The sequence below is a fragment of the Suricata suricatta genome, chromosome 8 (genome assembly GCF_006229205.1).
Source record: "Suricata suricatta isolate VVHF042 chromosome 8, meerkat_22Aug2017_6uvM2_HiC, whole genome shotgun sequence".
NCBI lineage: Eukaryota > Metazoa > Chordata > Mammalia > Carnivora > Herpestidae > Suricata > Suricata suricatta.
The window spans coordinates 115,700,606-115,726,558 of NC_043707.1; the positions used below are offsets into that span (position 1 = coordinate 115,700,606).

The 25,953-nt window shown below is 37.5% G+C and overlaps 2 protein-coding genes across 5 annotated transcripts in view; both read left to right on the top strand.

Annotated features, from left to right (window-relative positions):
- The window catches only part of ZMYM6 (zinc finger MYM-type containing 6), a 44,124-nt gene extending 19,235 nt beyond the window's left edge, over positions 1-24,889 (top strand). For 3 of the 4 annotated variants that reach the window (XM_029947845.1, XM_029947846.1, XM_029947847.1), the window contains exons 7-16: positions 605-755; positions 1,151-1,266; positions 2,529-2,804; positions 3,202-3,352; positions 4,067-4,239; positions 6,160-6,304; positions 7,983-8,123; positions 8,653-8,693; positions 20,353-20,497; positions 22,417-24,889. In XM_029947845.1, the coding sequence (XP_029803705.1) occupies positions 605-755; positions 1,151-1,266; positions 2,529-2,804; positions 3,202-3,352; positions 4,067-4,239; positions 6,160-6,304; positions 7,983-8,123; positions 8,653-8,693; positions 20,353-20,497; positions 22,417-24,248 (3,171 nt within the window). In that variant the 3' untranslated portion in view covers positions 24,249-24,889. The remainder of the gene's footprint in view (positions 1-604; positions 756-1,150; positions 1,267-2,528; positions 2,805-3,201; positions 3,353-4,066; positions 4,240-6,159; positions 6,305-7,982; positions 8,124-8,652; positions 8,694-20,352; positions 20,498-22,416) is intronic. The other variant, XM_029947848.1, reaches the window with a different exon arrangement.
- A 662-nt stretch (positions 24,890-25,551) lies between these two features.
- TMEM35B (transmembrane protein 35B) overlaps positions 25,552-25,953 on the top strand; it is a 3,411-nt gene continuing 3,009 nt past the window's right edge. Inside the window, 2 exon segments of the mRNA XM_029945851.1 lie at positions 25,552-25,592; positions 25,840-25,953. Coding sequence (XP_029801711.1) covers positions 25,552-25,592; positions 25,840-25,953 — 155 coding nt within the window.

The following is a 25,953-nucleotide window of genomic DNA, read 5'->3' on the forward strand; positions in this document are numbered from 1 at the left end:
GGGGAGGGGCAGAGAGCGAGGGAGACACAGAATTTGAAGCAGGTTCCAGGCCTCCAAGCTGTCAGCACAGAGCCCGACGCAAGGCTTGAGCTCACAAACAGTGAAATCATGACCTGAACCAAAGTCAGACTCTTAACTGACTGAACCACCCAGGTGCCCTGAGGTTATGTAACCTTAAAGGTGGTAGACAGTTTTGTAGATTGATGCCCAAGACTCTCCTGAGGATGGCCCTTTGGTTCATGGATTACTTGGTTGTCTTAGATTAATTGTAATTAGAAAAGTGTATAACAAATCCTAAATTCATTAATGACCTTTAATGTGTTTTGTTGTTAATGTATGTGAGTGTAGTTAGTTTTCCTCAGTTTACATTTTATTATTATCTGAAAGAACTTATTTTTCTCACATCTCAACTTTCAGAAAAGTCTAAACTTAGAGTAGCTTCATAGTCCTATGAGCTCAGATATTTCAATCAAAATCAGTTAGTTTTACTTTTTCTTTCCTTAAACAATGTGTATGCTTATGCTAGGTATCTACACTTGATCTTAGCCAAAAGGCCGAGAAGCGATATGCTAGGTATCTAAATGTTATTTTGTTTTCTTGGTAGAATTCAGCCCAAACTCCTCCATATGCCTTGGGGAAATCGTTGAGGCCTTCCGCTGAAATGATTGAGACTACCAACGACTCAGGAAAAACTGAGCTTTTTTGCTCTATTAATTGCTTATCTGCTTATAGAGTAAAGACCGTTATTTCTTCAGGTAATGTTTAAATTTGGTAAATTTATAGATGGATTAATTATTGAAGAACAATGTAGCTGCTTTTCTTTCATTTTGTTACAAACTCAATTTATCTGTGTGGTTAAATAAAGATCCAACATTTAGTTTAAAGAACTGATTTGTAAGTGAAAGTAGCTTTGTTTGGTTGAGGCATTTATTTTATAGTTCCGTATGTGAAAAGAAAGGGAAAAAACACTTGTAAGTTAGTTTTGTGTAAGTGGGACTTAGATTAGTTCTGTTTAGCTTTATAAATCATTATAAAGTTGCTTGGTTTTAGTTTTGTATATTATTGAATATTTTTTAATTCCCCTTATACACTTATGGATCATTTGCTGATTATGTAGCTTATTCACTGGTTTTTATTTTTTATTGCCAAGGTGTCCAGGTTTCATGTCATAGTTGTAAAACCTCAGCAATCCCTCAGTATCACCTAGCCATGTCCAATGGAACGATCTACAGCTTCTGCAGCTCCAGCTGTGTGGTGGCTTTCCAGGTATGAGCTAAGGTAGCGTTTTACCCCCAAGTGCTCTTTGGCTTTGGTGTGTGGCAGTATGTGAACTGCTGAAGGTCCATGTTTACAAAAGAGTAAATTCAAGTTAGAAAGAAAAAAAAATGTGTTCAACTCTGGTCCCAGAAGTTGTTTCTGCAAGTCTAAGCCAGGTATTGAGACTCAGTGCTGTCTTCCTAATTCAAGGTCCTTACCTGAACTACCCTTCCCTCCTTTTGCCCTTGGCTCTCTCCTTTTCAAAAGGATGGAAGCTAAGATATGGTTCAGATAGGTAGCATGGTGATGTGCTGATGTGTCCCTCTCACTCTGGGCCAGATATGTAATGACTCCTGGCATGTAATCGTAAGCCTCCAGTTACCTGCCCGATTTGCTCCTCACTCTCTGAGATACACAGAGAAAGTAGAGATTAGTGATCACCTGAGGTGGCAGGGTGCCTGATACGTGTCCCTGGCACCAGGGAGAAAGAGACTACTGGTGGCCACTGCGCTCTTAATAGCCATCGGAGGCTGGGTGGTGATGGGGAGTGCAGATGGAAGGGGTTTTTGGGGGAAGAAAAGGGGCCTGCTCTAGTTTATTAGAGCCTTATATTAGAGGTATTTGGAAAGTCTGATTTCGAGTTCTTAAACCTTTTTATGATGCATTTCTCAGTCCTTCTTGTAAGATTTAATAGATGGAGGCAGAGACAGAGGAAAGAAAGAGACCAGGTTATGGAACCAAGAAAGCCTTTATTGGGATCTGTGATTCCCGGGCGAGGTCCCATGACCCCAGGAGTGGGGAGTCAGGGAAGTCGTGCCTGATAGGTGATAGGTGGGGGGTTTTATGGGTGAGGGGGTTCTGGGTTTGATCTTGGGAGGGCAGATTATCAAATAAGGGCATTTCAGGGACGTGGAGGGATAGAATAGGTTGCCTTCTCTGTCAGGGTGATGGGAAGCTGGAGCTTCATGATTGGCTATTTTCAAACTGGCGCGGACATTCCAGGCCTGCAGGTGAGGGGTGGGGGTCGTCGGTGCACGGAGTTCTTCTCCAACCTACAGCAGAATGGCCACTTGGTCGCCACCTTAAGGTGACTCTTACACTTCTATTCTGAAAGTATGTCATTTGAACTCTTTCTGTGAACTACTTTATAAAATGTTAAAAAATATTTAAAAATGTTAAAGGTATTAATTTATTAAAATGAGAAAATGAAAACTACCAAGTTCCGTTGTTTCTCAGTTGCTAAAATCCTTGCCTTCTTTATGTTTGTTCAGAATGTATTTAACAAGCCAAAAGGAACAAACTCTTCAGCGGTGTCGGCATCTCAGGGCCAAGTGGTTGTAAGCCCGCCCTCGGGGCCAGCAGTGTCCGTGGGAGGAGGTAACACCCCAGCTGGTCTCGCTGCCTCCATCAGTGGCTCTCCTGCAGCCCGTTTCCGGCCTCTTGCTGCCCGATCCCAGCAAGTCGATTTAACCGGGAGGCTTGTTAAACTCAAGTGTCAGCACTGTAACCATCTGTTTGCCACAAAACCAGAACTTCTGTTCTACAAGGTAAAAAGAAGTAGCAAAAGGGATTGAATGTAAATGTATCCATTAGAAGCATTTGTCTTTTCATCTTTTGACTGTCACTTTGCTTTGAAACTAGAAGGAGAATGATTTCTTAAAGATAAAGCAACTGTTAATTAGGTCTTAATGACTTTTTAAAAAAATTATTTAATGCTTATTTATTTTTGAGAGTGAGAAAGATAGCGCACAAGTGGGGGATGTGCAGAATGAGAGGGAGACGCAGAATGTGAAGCAGGCTCCAGGCTTAGAGCTGTCAGCACAGAGCCCGATGCAGAGCGCTAACTCATGAATCGCGAGATCATGACCTGAGCTGAAATCGAACACTTAACTAACTGAGCCACCCAGGTGTCCATTGACTTTTTTTTTGGTTTTATCTCTACAGGGTAAAATGTTTCTTTTTTGTGGCAAGCCTTGTTCTGATGAATACAAAAAGACAAATAAAGTTATGGCAATGTGTGACTATTGTAAACTGCAGAAAATTATAAAGGAGACTGTCCGATTCTCAGGAGTTGATAAGCCGTTCTGTAGTGAAGGTAAAGAAAGCAAGTGGTTCAGTTTTATCCATGAGCATGTGGCTGTTACAGAGCAGTTCATGCTGAGTTGGGCTATTAATCCACAATTAATTTTCAAGTAATTTTGTTTTACGAGGTATAATTTAAGGCATTTTTCTTGATTTTATACTTAATTTACTTTATTTTTCATGCTTAACTCATTTTAAAGTCTATCCTTTTAAATATTACAATCTCAGTAGAGAAAAGCTTGAAAAAAATTTAAATATTGTAATATATTTGTGATTGTGATTTGCCAAGTTGTGATTTTTAAAATTACAATCATTTAAGTAAATTGCTTAAAACTAAAACAAAACTTTTGAAAGGTAATTGGATCAAAGGTATTAGGTTAAAGTATAAAAAATCTCTTCATAAGGTTAACAATGACTTGAGAGACTTTCCTGTTCTTGCACTGACTTATTGAGTGGGTACTTGCACAATTACTGCTTCTTGGCTGAAGACCCCTTTATACCTCTGATTGATGTTTCTGAATATAGATGGCTTAATATTTCAAGTATATTGAAAAGTGATATGAGTTTGTTGTGCATAAAGAGACTGTCCTTTAACCTAGAAGCAAATAACTGTGTTAAGCGTTAAGAAATTAGCTTAGTTGGTGTCTGAGACTGTGGAAACTCACTTAACTCCTTCACATTAATGTTAAGTTTGATGTTTATTCCTTTCATCCCTTCTGGTTCTCAGTTTGCAAATTCCTCTCTGCCCGTGACTTTGGAGAGCGCTGGGGGAATTACTGCAAGATGTGCAGTTATTGCTCACAGACATCCCCTAATTTGGTAGAAAACCGATTGGAGGGAAAGGTAGAAGAGTTCTGTTGTGAAGATTGCATGTCCAAATTTACAGTTTTATTTTACCAGGTAAGTATAATATACTTTTTGGCTTTCTGAAGTTAGTACAAATTATTTTCTTAAAATACATTCATGTGAAGTAAATTTAGTGTTTAGAACTGGGAAAAATGACTTATGGGGTCCCAAAGCAAAATTCAGTTGAATATAAACATGAAATTTCAGTTGTGAAGAGCATAAGATTTCTGGAGGCTTTGTTGGCGTTGGAAGGCAGATGTAAGGTGTAATGGACGGACGCAGGGACGGGAGGACAAAGAGACCGCACTATGGAGCCAAGAAGGCCTTCATTGGGGTCTGCGATTCCCGGGCCAGGTTCTGTGACTCTGGAGCGGGGAGTCAGGGAAGTCGCGCCTGATATGGGAGAGCAAGGTCTTTTATGGGTGCAGAAGTTCCGGGTTTGAGCTCAGGTGGGCTGATAGCCACGTACGGTCTTCTTTGGACGGTGGCAGGATTCAGTTGGCTGTTTGCTTCGGTGGGGAGGGGGATGCTGGAATCCCATGGTGAGGCATTCCAGTTTGAGACAGTCCAGGTTGAGAGTGGGGGTCGTCAGTCCTGGTGGCGCCTGGATCTGTTATCTGGCCTGCAATAAAATGGCCGCTGGTGCTTTCCAAATGGCATGGGTCATGCCAGGTTTGCAAGTGGGGGTTGTCAGTGTTCAAAGCTTTCCACATCAAAGTGGCCGCTCAGTTGCTTTCCCATGGCAACTCTTACGGTATATTCTTCTTATTTTTATCTTTTGCTTTCTCTTGAGGTACACCGACCTTATTTATCATTGAGTTCTTTCAAGTTCGAATTTTACATGCTATGTTGCCTTAAGTGGCTCTCATTCAGAAGGTTACTCTGATGAATTTGAAGTCAGACCTTGTTCTCACTTCATAGGTCAAATGACTGTGACTGAGCTCCTTACCCACTTCGTTTTTGAAGAATTACTTTTTCAAAAGGCTAACAATGAAAGCTACAATTAATTGAACTACTAATACAGGTCCAGTGCTTCATAAGTGTTATTGCATTTAATCTTTACTATAATCCTTAGGGGTAGGTGTATTATCAGTTTATAAATAAGGAAAAGGAGTAAGATCTAGGGATGTTGAGGAGTGTATTCTTCAAGAAGCTGGTAGGTGATAGACAGCATCTAGAACTCTCCAGTGGAATCATCTGTCTCCCTGCCCCTACAATATAATCTTTTTGGTGGGGCTACACAATGTCTTTATCATAGTTACGTGGCACCTATCTCAGTGCCCAAGACAAAGGATGCCTAATTAAATAGTTGCCAAATGAATCAATGTCTTTACAGCTCCAAAGTGCATATTTTTCCTTCTACTACATGATATCACTGCTTACCCTTTTAAAAATAGAGCCTAGTTTTAGATTCCTTCATCAATAATTTTGAAAATGGGAGGTCAGTTTTTATGTTCACTGGATTAATAGTACCTTTAAGAAGCAAATAATTAAAAATATATATTTAATATTTATTTATTTTGAGAGAGAGTGTGCACATGAACAGGGGAGGGGCAGAGGGCGAGGGGGAGAGATAATCCCAAGCAGGCTCAGCACTGTCAGTGTGGAGCCCAACTCAGGACTCGAGCTCATGAACCATGAGATCATGATCTCCCATCCGAGTACTAACCAGGCCTGACCCTGCTTAGCTTCCGAGATCAGACGAGATTGGGCGTGTTCAGGGTGGTATGGCCGTAGACCCATGAGATCATGATCTGAACCGAAATCAAGAGTCGGACACTTATCCTACTGAACCACCCAGGCACCCCAAGTATATACATTTTTAACTAGAATATTTTAAGGTAGGAACCTTGAATTTGTGATTCTACTGATTTACGTATCCTGTTTTCATAGCACCTCCTGGTTTTATGATTAATGATATCTTTTCATTATTTTATGGTTTTAAGCCTATCCTGTCTTTCATTTCTTTCTCAGATGGCCAAGTGTGATGGCTGTAAACGACAGGGTAAGCTAAGTGAGTCCATAAAATGGCGAGGAAACATCAAACATTTCTGTAACTTGTTTTGTGTCTTGGAGTTTTGTCATCGACAAATGAATGACTCTCTTTCACAAAATAAAGGTAAAAATTAAACTTGGCTAATGTGATCTTTATGTCATTCCTAGGGTATACTATTAGTACATACACTTGTAAATAATATAATAAAAACAGAACTTTATTGGATTTAGATAGCCTGGATTTCTTTAAATTTTCATGTAAGAATTTTTTTTTTAACTTTTAATGTTTATTTTTGAGAGATAGAAAGAGCAGGGGGAGGGGCAGAGAGAGATGAAGACACAGAATCCGTAGCAGGCTCCAGGCTCTGAGCTATCAGTACAGGGCTCAAATCCACAAACTGTGAGATTTTGACATGAGTCAAAGGCAGAGGCTTAAATGACTGAGCCACCCAGGTTCCCCTCTTGTAACAATGCTTAAAAATTGCCCTTCAGGTGCCTGGGAGCCTAAGTAGGTTAAGTGTCCCACTTCGGCTCAGGTCATGATCTTGCCGTTCATGAGTTCAAGACCCACCTTGGTTTCTGGGCTGACAGCTCGGAGCCTGAAGCCTGCTTTGAATTCTGTGTCTCCCTTTCTCTTGCCCTCCCCTGTTCATGCTTTGTCTCTCTGTCTCTCAAAAAATAAATAAATGTTAAAAAAAATTTTTTTTAATTGCCCTTCAGGGAAAATTAATCCTTATGCTTTTTGTTATCATAATCAAACACATCAAGGAATCAATAAATGTATGAGCACTAATTTTATAGGAAAATTAGAAATGATTGCTTTTGGTTGAATTTATCTGTACATAAATAATTTCCACTAAGGGATACATGTTATTCAGTTAATAAGCTAGAGAAAAATAGAAAATCAGGGCAATCAGAAGGGTAGGATAGAAGTATGTTAATACAGTTGCTATGACGGGCGTAAGATTTGATTAAGAACTTGATTGTAGCCAAGGAAAAAAGAATGGACACATTAATTATATCAGAAAAAATAAAGTACACCAGTTCTTCATAGGTAGCGCAAGTTTTTTTGGCTAAGAATAAAATAATTTTGCAAGTAGGACAGCTAATATGGTCAAAAGACCCAGATGAATAGATACATGTGTGGCATGATCTTAAAGTAGCTCCCTGAAGTAGTACTTCTCCGAGTTAGGGTCAAGACATTTGATATTATGCTGTCTGATCAAAGCCTGGAGTGCTGTTGAGTTGACAGAATCCATGTGCTCTGTTCTTACAGTCTGGCCCTTGTCTACCTTTGCAATCTTATTGATCTTCATCTTAATCACATATGCCATGTGCCAATCTTTTATGTCATCATCCATTCTCTAAGACCAGTCAGGTCAGTGGTAGAATTTTTATTTTATAATATGTGTTGACAAACCAGTGGATGGGTAGCAACTTCACCAACTTATTTATAAAAATTGTCATGTTAAGTTTGTATGTGAAGCAAGCTTAGGGGGAAAAGTGTTAATATTCACTAATAGAAAAGGCCATTTAATTCTAAAGCTAATACCTATATTTTTACCTATTAAATAAATAACATTTGAAGTTTATACTTTTAGAGAATCAGGCTGTCTTTACATCCTAATGAATGGTAATCTGACCAGAATCACTCTTCAAACAGAATTAGGTATCATATTCTACAGCATTATACAGAGTTAGATATTTGCACTGCTCCTTGAAAATTTAGTTGTTGAACAGGATTTTTTTTTTGTGTATAACCCTTTTGTTTATACTAGGTCTTACCTTTTTGTTTTAATCAGTAAATATTTATAAGGCACAGACTACTTCAACGGAGCTCACTTCTGCAAGGAAAAATACAACACCAGTTATAACTAATGTGGTGTCATTGGCAAAAATACCTCCTGCCCAGCCCACAGGGAGCACCAATAGTGTTTTAAAAGGTATGACTTCATGTAAAGGCATTTAGTTAGACTGTAGATGTAATTGTTATCTAAATAGCTCTTGTTAGTAATATTTACTTTTATACTTCTGTGAGGAAACATGCCCCTTTTTCTCAGAGGGAAGTGGGTGGCAAGCAGGTTGGCATGGGTAGAGAAGGAAGCAGCATGTACAATTTTTTTAAAAACCTAAGTGATTTTTTAAAAAAAAGGTTTTACTTAACATTTCTTTTATAAAAAGGTTTTACTTTTTTTTTTAAAAAAAAAAGGTTTTGCTTTTTTTTTAAGAGAAGAGTAAACCTAAGTGATTGTAATATAATTGCCTTTACCACCAGAGATGAAATTGGGACCCAAGAATCCCTGCCTTTACCAAACATCCCAGGTGACACTGGTGTCCAGTTTTCTGGACCATTCTTTGAGAAATTCTGGACTAGACTCTGGCCAACCTTAGTGAGAGGAAAATAACTTGTTAGTCTCAGTGTTTACATCTGTATATTTTGGGGATAATAATGTATGTTTTAATTTATAACAGGTGCAGTTACTAAAGAGGCAACAAAAAAGGTCATTGAAGATGTAAGTTTTATTGTTAATATTTTTCCTCATAATGCCACTTGGGTTAATTTTTATTTTGCGTGTAGTGTTCAAATATGTGTCTGAATACATTTCTCTTTATAGCTTAGTCTTCAAAAAGAAATCGAGTATTATTCACTCATTTTGTTTTGGAATTTTAAAGTTACATTAATAAGAATGCATTTCTGAGTTATTTCATTGTGTTCTGGCTCCCAAATTTTTTAATTTTCTTAATTTTTTTAAATTTAAAAGAGAGAGAGAGAGAAAGAGCACAGTAGGGGAGAGGGCAGAAGGAGAGAGAGAGAGAGAGAAAGGGAGAGGAGAGGAGAGGAGAGAGGAGAGAGAGAGAATGTTAAGCAGGCTCCACATTCAGTGTGGAGCCTGACACAGGGCTCAGTCCCATGAGCCTGTGATCATGACCTGAGCCAAAATCAACAGTCAGAACGTCAATGAACTGAGCCACCCAGGCGTCCTGGCTCCTTAATGTCTTTAAATTCTTGTTAATTACATCTGGCTGCTTATTTCTCTCTTTTATTATATTCAAGTATTTTTCTTTTTCTTGAAAAAGTTCAGTGTAGTGTTGTTTTATGCATCTTCAAATTATGTGAGGCTGAAAATAGTGCAAAGTAAAAATACATTTAAATTCCCATTTTATGTCTCCAATTTGAAGTATCATGAATCTTTCTAAAATTAAAAATATTTTGAAGAAATGCATAATTTCAAATCTGACTGGCTGAAAGGATTGCAAATTATGTCATTGTTTTCCTGTGTCTTATGTTATAGGAAACAAAATTCCCATCATCCTTTATCAATATCACATGAACCTAATGTATTGGTTCTTGGATTAATGTTTTTGGTGACTATTTTTGGTTGCTCTCTTAACATTTGGTTTTGGTACAATTAAAAGTATTTTTGTATGTCATTCAAGTTCAGTAAGTAGTGGTGCTAGTGCTAAAAAAAAATACCCCAAATTCAGTATCTTTGGAATAGAAGTTAGATGTGATAAAACTCTGTGCTAAAGGCCAGACCACAACTATGATCCCCCTTGCTGTTCATTTAGGAGAGTGCAACCTGCAGGGTATTAGAGGTCATGCTCACAAAACCAAAAGCAGCATTAAAGAAGGCACATCGTTTAGTTCACAAAAAACTATCTTATAACCAGGCAAGAATAATAGAGTACATGGAAAAAATCCTGGCAATGTAGCTGCAAGGTCAGTGCTGCCATAATGTGACCCTGAGATCAAGCCATTACCTATGCTAAGGCCTGAAGTAATGTTGATGATTTGAAAGGAGTTGAAAGTGAGACAAGAAAATTTACTACAAGTCATGGCTGCCTTTCCAATTTTAAAGCCTACCAAAGTATTAAAAATATAAAAATGAGCAGGCAAGCGCTAGCTGCTAACTGAAGCTATCAAAACATTTAAGCTTTACCATAATCTAAAGAGGCTTTATCTTAAAAGACAACAGCCTCACATCTGAAAATCTGTGAAAGTGACAAGGTGAATTTGTGCAAGATTGGTGAAGAGGATGTTGAAATTTCACTTGGGCAGTTCTCTATGGAGTAATACAGGAACACTTGTTAGAACTAGAAAAACAAAAGTAGCTGGTAGAGGGTCCCAGCACTTAGCCTGGGCCTTCAGCACAACAGCCAACAGTGCAGTAACTGGCATATGCTTTTGATGATATTCCAGCAACAATTGCTATTATTAAAGAAAATGATCCAAATGTGGATTGCTGTTTCATGGTGGCAAGGTGAAAGATGGACAGTATGTCTGCACATCAAGAAATCCCCAGAGGCAAAGAAAATGAGAGAAAAAACCAGCCACATCAGATTCATTCTTTAGCAGAAGTCTTAGGGACTCAGACCAGCCTTCCCCATGGTGTGGAGAGATAGCTTGTCCTAATTTAATACCTTTTAACTCTCCCCTTACATGTGTTGTTAGAAGATGATAATAATAACTTTTACTCAATTATTTTCAGGCAGGATACTACAGTAGTTAATGCAATATCATTAAGTTAACTTTGTACTTAGTTGTCTATTGTATATTATATTAAATTATATTTTAAATTACATGATTAATAAATTACTATTGCAGAATTAATAATTCTGTTATTAAGCACATGACTGTAATTCATAAAGGTATTAATGTACTAGGTTTTATACTGTTATTAGTATTTATTATAAAAATATTCTATATTGGTTGCAAATTTATGAACCTGAGAATGCATCTTTTCTCTCTATGTATGGGATAGTTAGTTTTGAATTATTCTGGGTTTTCAAGAATACATCCCCCATATTAAATATGACTGCTCTATATATTTTTTCCATATGTGGAGTACCTCTATAATTCACCAGTCATCTAAACTGTGTTATAGAATAGCTCTAATAAATTTTTCAGCTTAGTCTATATGAAGGATAGCAACAAATAATGTAGTACTCTTACAATTTAAAAAAAACTGAAAGTTTTAGAATCTTTTCTTTGCTTTTTTGGGACTTTAGCATGACTCTCCTTCAAGTTATTTAAATAGTCTTAAATTTCATGGGAAGGTGAGATATAGAAAAGGACAAAGAAGAAAATCTGCACAAGTCAGGGCTCCTGGGTCGCTCAGTCAGTTGAGCATCCAACTCTTGATTTTGGCTCAGGTCATGATATCATGGTTCATGGGTTGAGCCCTGCATCAGGCTCCACGCTGACAGTGTGGGGCTTGCTTGGGATTTGCTTTCTCTCACCTTCCACCCATGCTCACACACTCTCTTTCTCTCAAAATAAATAAAGAAAATCACACAAATCAGCAAACTTTCTAGGTAGTAATGTTTTAGACTATACAGGCCATACAGACTCTGTTGCAACTCTTCATCTCTGCTATTGTGCAGAAGTAACCATAGGCAATACATAAATGAGTGAGTGGCTGTGTTCCAATGAAATTTTATTTACAAAAACAGGTAGTGGGCTGGACTTGGTCTACTCCAAACTTTGCCAGCTCCTGCTCTACAGTCTTCTCACCATTGAGAATTAACCATTGTTAGATTGGGCTTATTTGCTTAGTTTTTTTTTTCTCTTAAAAACTTATTTTTATACATTTCTTAAATGGAAGTATAAGTGATATATAGTATCCTGTTAGTTTCAAGAGTACATCAGTACATAATAGTAATTTGATATTTTAAACATTGTAAAATGATTCCCATGGTAAGTTGTAGTTACCATCTGTCACCATACAAAGTTATTATATCTTTATTGATTATATTTCCTGTGTTGTACATTACATCACCATGGTTGTACCTCCTAATCCCCCTCACCTGTTTTGCCTGCCTGCTCCCCCTGCCCAATCTCTCCCTCTCTCTGATAATCAAAAATTCTGTCTAGAAATCTGTTTTGTTTGCTCATTTGTTTTGTTTTTTAGATCCCACTTACAAGTGAAATCATATGGTATTTGTCTTTCTGTGTTTGACTTATTTCAGTGCACATAATACCCTCTGGGTCCATGTATGTTGTTGCAAATTTCATTCTTTTTTATAGCTAAGTTATATTTCTGTATGTGTGTGTGTGTGTGTGTGTGTGTGTGTGTGTGTGTGTATGTATCACATTTCCATCCATCAGTGAACACTTAAGATGCTTCCATATCGTGGCTATTGTAAATAATGCTGGAGTGAACATAGGGGTGCATGTATCTCTTCGCTTTGGTGTTTTGGTTTTCTTTGGATGCATTCCCAGAAGTAGAATTGCTGGATCATATGGGAATTTTATTTTTAACTTTTTGAGGAAACTCCATACTGTTTTCCACAGTGGCTGCTCCAGTATACATTCTCACTAGCAGTGCATGAGGGTTTTTTTCCTGCATCCATGCCAACACTTGTCATTTTTTGTTTTTTTAGAATATCTAATCCGATAGGTTTGAGGTGATGAATCATTGTGATTTTGATTTGTATTTCCCTGGTAACTAGTGATGTGATCATCTTTTCCTATATCTTGGCCATCTGTATGTTTTCTTTGGAAAATGCTTATTCAAGTCCTCTGCCCATTTTTAATTGGGTCATTTTTTGATATTAAGTTATAGTATAAGTTCCTACATTTTGGATATTATTCCCTTATCAGATGCAGGATTTGCAAATATCTTCTCGAATTCAGTAAATTGCCTTTTCACTTTGTTGATCATTACCTTCTCTGTGTAGAAGCTTTTGAGCTTGATGTCATTCCGCTTATTTATTTATTTTAGCTTTTGTTGCCCTTGCCTGAAGGGATTGGTCCAAGAAAATGTTGCTGATACTTATGTCAAATAGCTAACTGCCAGGGTGCCTGGGTGGCTCAGTGGGTTAAACATCCGACTCTTGATTTGTCTCAGGTCATGATCTCGCAGTTTCATGGGTTCAAGCCCCAAGTTGGGCTCTGCTCTGGCAGCATGGAGCCTGCCTGGGATTTGCTCTCTGTCCCTCCCCCACTTATACTGTCTCTCAAAATAAATAAACTTAAAAAATTAAAAAAATAACTAACAGCTTATGTTTCCTTCTAGACATTTTATGGTTTCAACTCACTCAGTTTGAGTCTTTAATGCATTTTGAATTTATTTTCCTATGTAGTGTAAGTTAGTGGTCCAGTTTCATTGTTTTGCAGGTAGTTGTTGGGTGTTCCCCTTATTAAAGAGATTGTCTAACAGGAGAAACCTAACAGAGGACCATGGGGAGGGGAAGGGGGAAAGAGAGTTGGGAAGAGAGAGGGAGAGAAGTCATGAGAGACTATTGAATACTGAAAATGAACTGAGGGCTGAAGGGAGAGGGGAGAAGGGAAGGGGGTGATGATGACCATGGAGGGGGGCACTTGTGGGGAGAAGCACTGGGTGTTATATGGAAACCAATTTGACAATAAACTATTGCATTAAAAAAAAAAAGAGATTGTCTTTTACCCACTCTATATTTTTGTCTCCTTTGGTCATAGATTGACCATATATGAATGGGTTTGTTTCTTGGTTCTCTGTTCTATTCCGTTGATCTCTGTGTCTGTTTTCATGCACCTACCATACTATTGTGGTTACTATAGCTTTGTAGTTTGAAATCAGGGAGTGATTCTCAAGATTTCTATTCAGGGTCTTTCTCAAGACCCTATTCAGGGTCTTTGTGGTTCCATACAAATTTTAAGATTCTGCCAGTCCTGTGAGAAATGTTGTTGGTATTTTGATGGGAATTGCATTGAATCTGTAGGGTCCTTTGGGTAGTGTGGGCATTTTAACAATATTAAGTCTTCTAGTCTGTGAGCATGGTACTGCTTTTCATTTATTTGTATCTTCTTCAGTTTCTTTCATCAGTGTCTTACAGTTTTCAGAGTGCAGATATTTCATCTCTTTGGTTAAATTTATTTGTAGGTATTTTGTTCCTTTTGATGCAGTTATGAGTGGGATTGTTTTTTAAGTTTCTCTTTATAGTAGCTTTTTATTAGTGTATAGAAACGCAACTGATTTCTGTCTCTTAATTTTGTATTCTGTGGCTTTACTGAATTCACTTATTATTAGTTCATTGCTGTCCAGTGTTGTATGAATGTAATGCATTTTATTTATCCATTGCTTTATTGATGAACAGTAGGTTGCTTCCAGGTTTTGACTATTAAAAAAAATCTGTGCTACAATGAACATCCTTGTATACGTCTCCTTGTGCACATGTGCTAGTGTTTGGTGTAGATATGGAAGAGTAGAATTTTGAAGTCAGAGTATTTCCATTTTTGTTTTCAAAATGATTGTTTCAGTTTTTTTCTCCCATCAGGAGTTTATGACTATACTTCTTTCCCATAGCCTTGCTATCATTTTATGTCAGATTTAAACATTTTTTTGTCAGTCTGCTTAGTAATACCTTATTTTATTTTGCATGTCACTAATAACTGGCAATTTTACTTATCTGTCTGTGTTTTTGAGCATTTGAATTTTCTTTTCATTTCCTGTTCTTAATTTTTCCCCATTTGTGTGTGGAATTATATTTTCCTTATTGATTTATAGAATTTCTTTATATATTCTGGATTTGCCCCCACCTCTTTCTACTCATTTTCATTGACACACACAAAAAAATGCAGTAATACTTAATATCTGTAAAAAATATTTTGACACCAGAGCCCTCCAGCTATTATCCTATTTTTCTACTCTCCATTTTAGAAAAACTCCCTTAAGGGTGGCCTCTAATTTCTGTCTCAATTCCCTTATCTGTTATCTTTCCTTAGTGCACTTAAGTCAGGCTTTGTCTGCACCATTCTATTGAAACTGCTCTTGTCAGGGTCCCTGGGTAGCTCGGTCATTAAGTGTCTGACTTTGGCTGAAGTCATGATCTCATGGTTCATAAGTGAGCCCTGTATTGGGCTCTGTGCTGACAGCTCAAAGCCTGGAGCCTTCTTCAGATTCTGTGTCTCCCTCTCTCTCTGCCCCCACCCCCCACTGTGCTCTATCTCTTGCTCAAAAATAAACATTAGGGAAAAAAGAAATTGCTTTTGTCAAGGTCACCGTGAACCTTTAGTTTGCAAGTCCAGTGGTCAATTTTCAGTTCTCATTTAACCTATCCTTTTAGTAACATTTGATACAGTTGATCTCCCTTTCTTCTTGAAATACCTCTTCATCTTCCAAGTCAGCATACTTGTCCTTTTTCTCAATCTTCCAGGGGACTCAATACAGTTCTGTGGTTTTTAAACACAACCTAGATGGTGGTTTATTCCCAGATTTATTTCTCTGGCCATGACCTCTGAGCTCCAGATTCATGTATCCAACAGCCTACTTGACATATACACTTAGATAATTAATGACCATCTCAAATAATATGTCTAAATCAGAACCTGTTTATTCCCAGGCTTTCTCTCTAGTGTTCCTTACTTCTTACCACTCCTACTACTACCTCCTTTGTCTGAGGCACTATCATCTTTTCTCTGATTCATTGCAGTGACCTCCTACCTGCCTTTCTGCTTTGCATTCTTGCCCTTTGCATTTTCTTCCCACATTGTTAGCAGAATGATTTTAAATCAGATTGTGTCATTCCACTGCTTAAAAACAGAATTTCAGTGAAATTCTGTAAAAGAAGAATCAGGAAGGGGAAAAGCTAGTTTCCAAAATTATAGTAAAACTGTAAATTTTACAAAGCTAGAAAGATAAAACAACTGATACTGAAGCCATGAACTCCATAGAAGTCCAGAAATAGACCTAAATATATATGCAGATTTAGAAATAATAAAGGTAGCACTTCAGATCAGTGGGAGAAATTTGGATTATTCAATGAACAGTGTTGTGATGACTGAGTATACATATGGGAAAAAATACAATTGGATTTCTACCTTAAAAGTTACACCAGAATGAAGTCCAGATAGAGAAAAGATTGAATGTAAAAAAAAGATAAATCAGTAGGGAAGAATACAGGAAAGGATTTTAATACAGAAGTGGAGAAAGTCTTTCTAAATGTATCACAAAACCCAGAAAGTCTTTCTAAATGTGTTATGGTAATTCAACTACATTTCAAAGTCAAAAGACATGAGAAATATTAAAAGGTTGCAATTCATGCATTAAAAGGCCAGTTTTTCTATATGTAAAGAGCTTCTGTGAATCAATAAAAAGACCCAGCATCCACTAGGAAAATGGGCAAAAAATCCTGATCCATCAGTTTACAGACTAGGAAATAAAATTTATTCTTAAACATATGAAAAGATACTCAACTTCAAAATTAGAGAAATTCCAGCTTTATCAGATTGGCAGTGATAAAAATGATGGCTAACACTGTTAAGGCATTTTTACATATTGTCAATTGCAGTTGATAAAACTTCTACAGAGAGCAATATAGTGAAACTTTTGAAAATTTAAAATGTAAATACCGTATTTCCAAGGAACTCCATTTTTAGGAATTTATCCTTCAGATACATTTCACACATTTAATTATATTATAAATTGAAGTATTTACAGGGATGATTCCAACATTGTTTGTAGTAGCAAAAGCTTAAAAACAACCACATTATTTGATCAATAGTCAGGGCCATTGTGAATTCATTCTGAGTAACTGTGTGAACTAGAAAAAAAATATGCCTATGTGGGTAGAACCTGAAATATACCCCTCTCCTACCTCATACTTAGTCATGTGGCCTGGTAAGTGGAGTTCCCTGCACAAGCATAGAAAGTAGCTCTTTGGGGACTATAGTTAAAATAAATATGTTATATCCATACAGTAGAATCCTATGCACTTAAAAAGAATGTGGTAGCTATATATGTACAGAGTGGTCTCATATAATAAATGAAAAAGACCGAAGCAAACTGCCATTTGTGTTTTAAACATACACACACACACATACACACACACCACATGCCTATACATATGTATAGAAAGCTCTGGAAAGCAGCCAATGAATAGATGATAGGGGTTGCCTCTAAGGAGAACTGAAGGACTAAGGCAGAATTTTAAGAGGGGAATTAGTATATTTTCATGTTTAATATTGAAATCTTTGAATTTATTTCACATGTTACACTACTCAAAAAATTAGGCATGTAGGGGTACCTGGGTGGCTCAGTTGGTTAAGTATCCGACTTCGGCTCAGGGCATGATCTCACTGCTCTTGAGTTGAAGCCCTTCGTCGGGCTCTGTGCTGACAGCTCAGAGCCTGGAGCCTGCTTCGGATTCTGTGTCTCCCCCTCTCTCTGCCCCTCACCCGCTCACTCTGTCTCTCTTTCAAAAATAAACATTAAAAAAATTATGCATGGAAAAATTTTTTAAACTTTTAAATGTTTATTTTTGAGAGGAAGAGTGTGAGCAGGGGAGGGGCAGAGAGAGGTAGACAGGTTCTGAAGCAGGTTCTGTGCTGACAGTAGAGAGTCTGATATGGGACTCGAACTCCTGAACTATGAAATCATGACCTGTGCCATTGAATACTTAATCAACTGAGCCACCAAGTGTCCCGCCCGCTCTTTTTTTTAACTTTTTAGAAATTTTTTAAAAGCTAAAGGAAAACAGGGCAGCGGATAGAAGTAGATATTTCACAGAAGAGGAAACACTAATAATGCTTAAACATGCAAAATACCTAACCACACTACTGTTAGGTAATTTTTCATTTGTTGAAAAATAACCAAAAGTTTCATAAATACTGTGTTAACTGGAGTGTTGGGAAACAGGCTCATGTACATTGCTGAAGGTCATATAATGTGATACAGTGTGCTTCTATGGAAAGCAGTTTGACTATATCAACATAATTAGAATCTTCTGACCCACCAAACCACACTTAGAATACCTTATTCTATAAATATACTAGCACGTGTAGAACTAATTTATATTGAGGGGTATTTATTAAATCATTGTTTGTAATAGCAAATATTTTTAATGTTCAATATTCAGCAGCAGAAACTCTTCACATTACCTATGATACATTCAGTGTATACAGCTTTATAAAGCTGTTATTAGGGCAGCTTTATACAAAGTTATGTGAATATACCTCTAAGATAGCTTGCTAATAAGTATAGTGCAAGATGCTAGAGCCTCACTAATAATATGCCACCAATTTGTAGCACTTAATTGCATAGACTACCTCTAGAGGGATGTGTAAGAAACCAGGGGATTGCCTGGGTGACTCAGTTGGTTAAGTATCCGACTCTTGATCTTGGCTCAGGTCATGATCTCACAGTGTGTGGGTTCGAGCCCTGTGTCAGGCTATGCACTGACAATGTGGAGCCTGCTTGGGATTCTCTATCACTCTGCCTCTCTCTGGGCCTCTCCTGCTCACACATATGCTTTCTCTCTCTCAAAATAAATAAACTTAATAAAAACAAAACTTGATAACAGTAGTTGTATTCAAATTTGAGTCTGGATAGAGGGTAGATAGGTGGAAGACTTACTTTTCGTGTATATACTTTTACATCTTTTGAATTATTACATAATTTAAAATTATATCTATTGCTTATTCACAAAGTAAATTTAAAAATATAATCTGGAGTGACATTCCATCATATTTGAAATACAATCCTAATTTCTTATTGTTTTTGAAATTAAGACCTTCAAGATCCTATACAATTTGACTTCTGCCAGCCTCTTCAAACATTTCATTCCAACCCCTGCTTACTTTATTTCAGCCTTGTTCTTGTTAATGTTCCTGAAGCATGCTAGACTCTTTCCCATTTCAGGGGTTTGAATCTGTAATCCCACTGCCTGGAGGCTTCTGACTTCAGGCCTTTGTGTGGTTTGTTCTTTTGAGTTCAGAATATTTCTGCTCAAATATTTACTCCCAAAATACCCCTTCTCCACACCATCACTCTCCATTCCCTTTCCCTGCTTGCTTTCTTTCACAGCACTTGTCACTACCTGGAATTATACAGTATATATTTGCTTTCCTTGTTTATCTTCTGTGTCTCCCTATGGAATATAAAGCCCGCAAAGGCAGAACTTTCTTTGCCTTGTTTGTTTGCTGTATCCCCAGGGTTTAGAATAGTGCCTGGCTTACTACAGTAAACATTCTGTAAATATTTATTGAATGAAAAATGTTTTATTTATTTATTAAAATTTAAAAAAATATTTTAATTTATTTTTGAGAGAGAGACAAACTGTGTGCAAGTGTGGAAGGGGCAAAGAGGGAGAGAGAATCTGAAGCAGGCTCCAGTCTCAGAGATGTCAGCATAGAGCTTGACGTGGGGCTTGAACTCACGAACCGCAAGGTCATGACCTGAGTTGAAGTTGGACACTTAACTGACTGAGCCATCCAAGCACTCCAACAAACATGTTTTAAATATTCTCTCTCTCTCTTTCTCTCTCTCTTTCTCTCTCTCGTTTTATTTGTATTTTTGAGAGAGAGATGGCACGTGAGCAGGGGAGGGCAGAGAGAGAGACACAGAATCTGAAGCAGGCTTTAGGCTCGGAGCTGTCAGCACAGAGCCCAATGTAGGGCATGAACCCACAAATGGTGAGCTCATGACCTGAGCCAAAGTCAGACGCTCAACTGACTGAGCCACCCAGGCGCCCGTTAAATATATTCTCTAACTCTGTCGCTTATTCTTCAACTTTGTTTTATAAAGACTTTTATTTGGAAAAAAAAGACTTCAAGATAGTCAAATGTATTAGTCTTTTCTATTTTGTTTATAACTCTTGTGTTTTGTTTAAGAATACCTCCTCTTTGTTCTGGTCATCTGAAAGTTCTCCGGTGATTTTATTTTGTTTTACTTACTTGTTATTTTATTTTTTGTTGTTGTTTTATTTTATTTATTTTTTAAATATTTTATTTTTAAGTAATCTCTTGTCCCAACATGGGACTTGAACTCATAACCCTGAGATTAAGAGTCTGTGCTGACTGAGCCAGCTAGCCATTCCCTCTCCAGTGATTTTAAAGTTTCATTTTTTTCGTGTTGAGGTCTTGAACCAATATGGAATATATTTTTGCTATAGTGTGAGTTGGATCTAATTTTTTCTGGAGAGACAATTGTCCTAATGAGCAAAGATTGTTTTCATTGTGTTGATTGTCCTTACTATAGGTGAGTATTTTTAAAAACGAATAAATGGGACTGATACTGATAAGACGGTTTAGGAATTAGTGTATATTTTCCAAAGTAACTTTTTAATTGCAACTACTCTTTCACAGGTATTCTGTATCTTTTACTATGTGCCACCTTTCAATTGATAGCAATTTTGGTCAGTGTTAAGGTACTAAAAAACATCCTTTCAGTTTCTGAATTTGCTCTTAACTAGGGAAGCACACAGATGGATGCCATGAAACTTCTATCTTCCCAGTCTCCCAAGCTTTTGAAGAACAAAGCAGTATTGTGCAAGCCTGTCACACAGACCAAGGCCATCTCTTGCAAACCACATACACAACACAAGGAATGTCAGACAGGTATGTATCCTTATGCTCTGGATATGTGAGAAGTTACTCCGTTTTGTTTGTTTAAGAAAGGCAAAGAAAATCATTTACAGTTTCTTAAATGTGAAAACATTAATTCTTGGGTCACGTACTTTGAACATCTAATTTATTCCTTTTATAATTACTGTCATTAACACTAGTAACTACTAAACTGAATCCATCTGCACACACAGCACTATGTATAGAGTGGACAGACATCTCTGCACTGCTGTTTTTCCAATGTGCAAACTATTATAACCACTAAGATACAAATTTCTTTAAAAGTATCAATGATTTAAACTTCGTTCTTCTTTTTAAAAACACTGTGAATTGATTTGTCATTTACTAAAAATATAACTGTGTCTGAGGCATTGGTGATCAGGAAAATGACTTGGATTCATACTTGGAAAGGCTGTAAACTATTGCTGCCCCCATCCATGTTAACTGCCACTACCCTTATGTTTTCAGTTACTTGCATAGCCTACTCTGCCCAAAACATTTTTTGATTTTTATTTTTAATGATAATTTTATTACATAGAATATATGTAGTTTATATAAAAGTATAATCTGTCAACAAGTAATCTTGAGTTTTTATGTAGGGTGCCTTTCTTTTAGTAGAAGTCCAGGAGAATCATGTTTTACTTCCAAAGTAAATTTGATTGTTTAATATTCCTGTTAAAATGATACACTCTGTGTACATGAATTTATATTCTGTATACATTCACATGTGGAAGGTAGTAAAGGATCTGTGGACATCTATATGTGTGGGTATGTGTGTGCTTATACATTTTTTAAAAATTTCTAGATTGGGGCACCTGGGTGGCTCAGTTGGCTAAGCATCCGACTTTGGCTCAGGTCATGATCTCACTGTTCGTGGGTTTGAGCCCCCCGTCAGGTTCTGTGCTGACAGCTCAGAGCCTGGAGCCTGTTTCAGATTCTGTGTCTCCCTCTCTCTCTGCTCCTCCCCCTCTCATGCTCTGTCTCTGTCTGTCTCAAAAACAAATAAACTACAAAAAATTAAAAAGAATTTTCTAGATTAAATACTGGATTAAGATATACTGTTTTGAACTACTTTTTTCTTTGACATTGCTCATCAGAAATATTCCATGTCAACATTAATTTAAATATACATTGAGATTCTTAATGGATGCATAGATTCCAATGTATGTACCTATCCATCCCCCTAAGACTGACGTTTAGATCACTTTTCATTACTTAATATTATAAACTGTATTGAGTTAAGTTGTGTAAATGGATCTTTGTTTACTTGTCTAATTAGGTCTTTAGGATAAATCCTAAGTAATAGAATTTCAGATTCAAAAGCTATCATAGATTTGTAAGGCTTTTTGATATGTGTTGCAAAATTGAAAAATTACGTCAGTGTTTGAGAACACCCATTACTCTTTACCCTCATTGATGCTGGCTATTAAAACTACTAATTAACCCTTATTGTTTTTCTTCAACTTTAATTTGGAAAAATTTCAAAATTCAGAATGATTGAAAATATAGCACAGTGAACATTAATACATCCTTCATTTAGATTCACCAAATGTTAAGTTTTTAAAATGTTTTCTCTTTTTTCTGAAATTTAATAAAGTAAAATAATTTATTCTTAATTTGATGGATCCTGTGGACTTCAGCCCTAAGTCCAGTAATCTGTGGCATTCATAGCATTGCTAGTTCATGTACCACCGCCTAGTTTTGCTCTGGTCAGTGGCCAAGTTTTGGGCAAGGAGAAATTCAGTTTTTAATAAAGGCACCATGAAAGTATTGTGGTTTGTGTTTCAACTTTAGAGTATTCTTTTGACAAATATTCATAGTAAGAAAAGATAAATTTTAAGCGTATAGGGGAAACATAAAGAATATTGCTTATTTCTTCTTGAAAATAACAGTGATTCAAATATTTCATTCAGATTTACCTATGCCTAATGAGAAAAATGATGCGGAACTTGATTCTCCACCTGCAAAGAAAAAAAGAATAGGTTTTTTCCAGACTTATGATGCGGAATATTTAAAAGTTGGTTTTATTATCTGTCCAGGATCAAAAGAAAGTTCACCAAGGCCACAATGTGTCATTTGTGGGGAAATCTTATCTACTGAAAACATGAAGCCAGCAAACCTTTCTCATCATTTGAAGACAAAACACTCAGAATTAGAAAACAAACCAGTAGATTTTTTTGAACAAAAATCTCTTGAAATGGAATGTCAAAATAGTTCTTTAAAAAAGTGTTTACTAGTTGAAAAGTCACTTGTGAAAGCTTCTTATTTAATTGCTTTCCAAATTGCTGCCAGCAAGAAGCCGTTCTCCATCGCTGAAGAATTAATTAAGCCATATTTAGTAGAAACATGTTCAGAAGTTTTGGGTTCAAGTGCTGGAGACAAAATGAAAACCATTCCTCTTTCTAATAACACAATTGGACACAGGATTGAGGAGTTGTCTGCAGACATTGAAGATCAGCTGATTCAAAAAGTCAGAAAGTCAAAGTGGTTTGCCCTTCAGGTAGATGAATCATCAGAAATCTCAAATATCACCCTTCTTTTGTGCTATGTTCGTTTCATTGATTATGATTGTAGTGATATAAAAGAAGAATTACTGTGTTGCATTGAAATGCCTTCTCAAGTAACTGGTTTTGAAATATTTGAACTAATAAATAAATATATCGATAGTAAGTCTCTGAATTGGAAACATTGTGTTGGTCTCTGTACCGATGGGGCTGCAAGCATGGCTGGCAGGTGTTCTAGTTTAAGGGCAAAAATTCAAGAAATTGCGACAAATACAGTGGCATTTACGCACTGTTTTATTCACCGTGAACAGTTAGCAGCAGAAAAGTTGTCTCCATGCTTACATAAAATTCTTTTGCAGTCAGCACAAATTTTAAGTTTTATAAAGAGCAATGCTTCAAATTCACGAATGTTAACAATTTTGTATGAAGAAATGGGGTCTGAGCATGTGAATCTACCACTTCATGCTGAAGTACGTTGGATTTCAAGAGGGAGAATTTTAACAAGATTATTTGAATTACGACATGAAATTGAAATTTTTTTAAACCAGAAGCATTCAGATTTGGCCAAGTATTTTCTTGACGAGGAATGGGTTGCAAAACTGGCCTATTTATCAGATATTTTTTCACTCATAAATGAACTCAACTTAAGTCTCCGAGGAACTATGACTACTCTCTTCAATTTGTATAATAAAATGGATATATTTAAGGAAAAGTTAAAAATGTGGTTGAAGCGCACGCAGGAGAATGATTATGACATGTTCCCTTCATTTTCTGAATTCTTAAACTCATCAGACTTCAATATGAGAGGCATTGCAAGCATTATTTTTGAGCACCTGGAAGGACTTTGTCAAATGTTCAATGACTGTTACCCACCAGAGGAAGACTTGCGTTCAGGAAATTTGTGGATAATTAATCCTTTTATGAATCATAAAAATACTAATCTCATGGACTTCGAAGAAGAAAAACTAGTACAGTTATCTTCAGATTTGGAATTACAGTCTGTATTTAAATCAATGTCTCTTACTCAGTTTTGGATAAATGCAAAGACAAATTACCCAGAACTCCATGAAAAGGCAATGAAGTTTTTATTGCCTTTTTCAACTATTTATTTATGTGATGCTACATTTTCTGCTTTGACTGAGTCAAAACAAAGAAATCTGTTGGTTTCTGGTCCTGCTCTAAGACTTGCAGTCACATCTTTAATTCCAAGGATAGAAAAATTAGTAAAGGAGAAAGAATAGTAACATAGGTATTGCTAATTATCAAAGTCTATAATTTTGTGTTAAATTTTGTATAAGTATCCTAAAATATAATTTCCTAATGTGGATATGTTTTCAGTGATTACGTGTTTTAATGATTTTTCTTTTTCTTGAGGAATTTAATAACTGTGCATTTATACCTAATTATATATTATAATTTTAGTAGCCCAAGGCAGAGAATTTAGCTATTTGATTGATTGGATCATCTTGATTAGGGACAAAAATGAAGGTCACAAAAATCCTGTTTACAATGTATCAGCATGCCTGGGTGTTAATCTGCTTGGCCTTGAGAAGCACATGGGACATTGCAGTCTTCAGCCAGGCAGCCACCCACCCCAGCAAGTTGTGGGTGGGTAGAAAACAAAGATCTAAGCGGCTTGGCTAATCAGAAATAGAAACCGCAGGAGAGTTCGAGACCCATCGTAGGGGTTTCAGTGGCTCTCCAGACCAGGACTTGGCAAACTTTTTGCAAAAGAGCTCAGACAGTGAATACTTCAGGTTTTGCAGGCCATGTAGCGGCAACTACTCAATTTTGGGTTTGCAGCACAAAAGCAGCTGTAGGCACTACGCAGACAAATGAGTGTGGCAGTGTTTCAATAAAACTTTATTTATGAACATTGAAATAATTTCATAGTTTTTGTGTGTCATGAAAGCTGCCTTAAAGTTTTTTTATCATTAAAAACTGTAAATAAACAATGTTGTAAACAAACATTAGCTGGAGAGGGAGAGGGGGCTGACTAAATTTGGCCCACAGTTTGTTCATCTAGGTCTAGGCTGATTTGTAGGTAATAGCATATGGGCCAGGAGTGGTCTGTAGGATTTTGTTAATGGAAGTCTCTCTTCCAGTTGCTGCAAGTGTCTGAAGTTTCAAACACTTTTTATATTTTAATTTCAACCGAAATTGGAGGGGAAATATACTTTACACAAATATGGAAAACAATTTGTAACTCCTTGTTGCTGATTTATTACTAATAATTTCGTAACTTACTAATTTACAAATAACGTTTGAGCTCTTACAGATGCCAGGCATTGTGCTAGGCCTGTTCCTCAGGAGAACAGGCTTGTCCACTTTTACAGATGCAGATAGGCCCGAGGAGGTTAGGTGGCAGCTCAGATTGCGAAGCACAGGTGGCTCAGACAGGAGCAAAACCCCGGTCTTCTGCGAGGCACGTGTAGAAGGATGCTCCTGTCAGACTACTGGTTAGGAGACCAGAGACGTCCCTTGAATTCAAAGGGGCTCGTCCAGTCAGTTGAGCCAGTGGGCCTCAGTGCCCCCATCTGAGAGATGGGGATGCCCTGCCTGAAGGCGGTCTCCTCCCGAAACAGGTGGGGGCTACAAAAGAGGGTGGCAACAGCCTCGGGGCGGGGCGAGGGGGCGAGGAGCGGGAGGTTCTGCCAGTCTTATGGCCCCCCTGGGGAGGGAGGAACCGAGCAGGCGGCAGAGGGCGGGTTTCGGCGGGGCCTCTCCTCTCAGCTCTCCTCCCCTCCCCCCTCCTCCCCTCCTCCCCTCCCCCCTCCCCCTCCCCCCTCCTCCCCTCCCTTCCCCCTCCTCCCCCTTTCCTTCCCTCCGGAGGACCTGCGCGGCCACGGCGCTCGGGCTCGCTCCTCTCCGCGTCCTGCTGGGCGGCTTCTTCGTGCTCACCGGGGCGGCCAAGCTCTCGGAGCAGATCTCGGCCCCCGAGGCCGA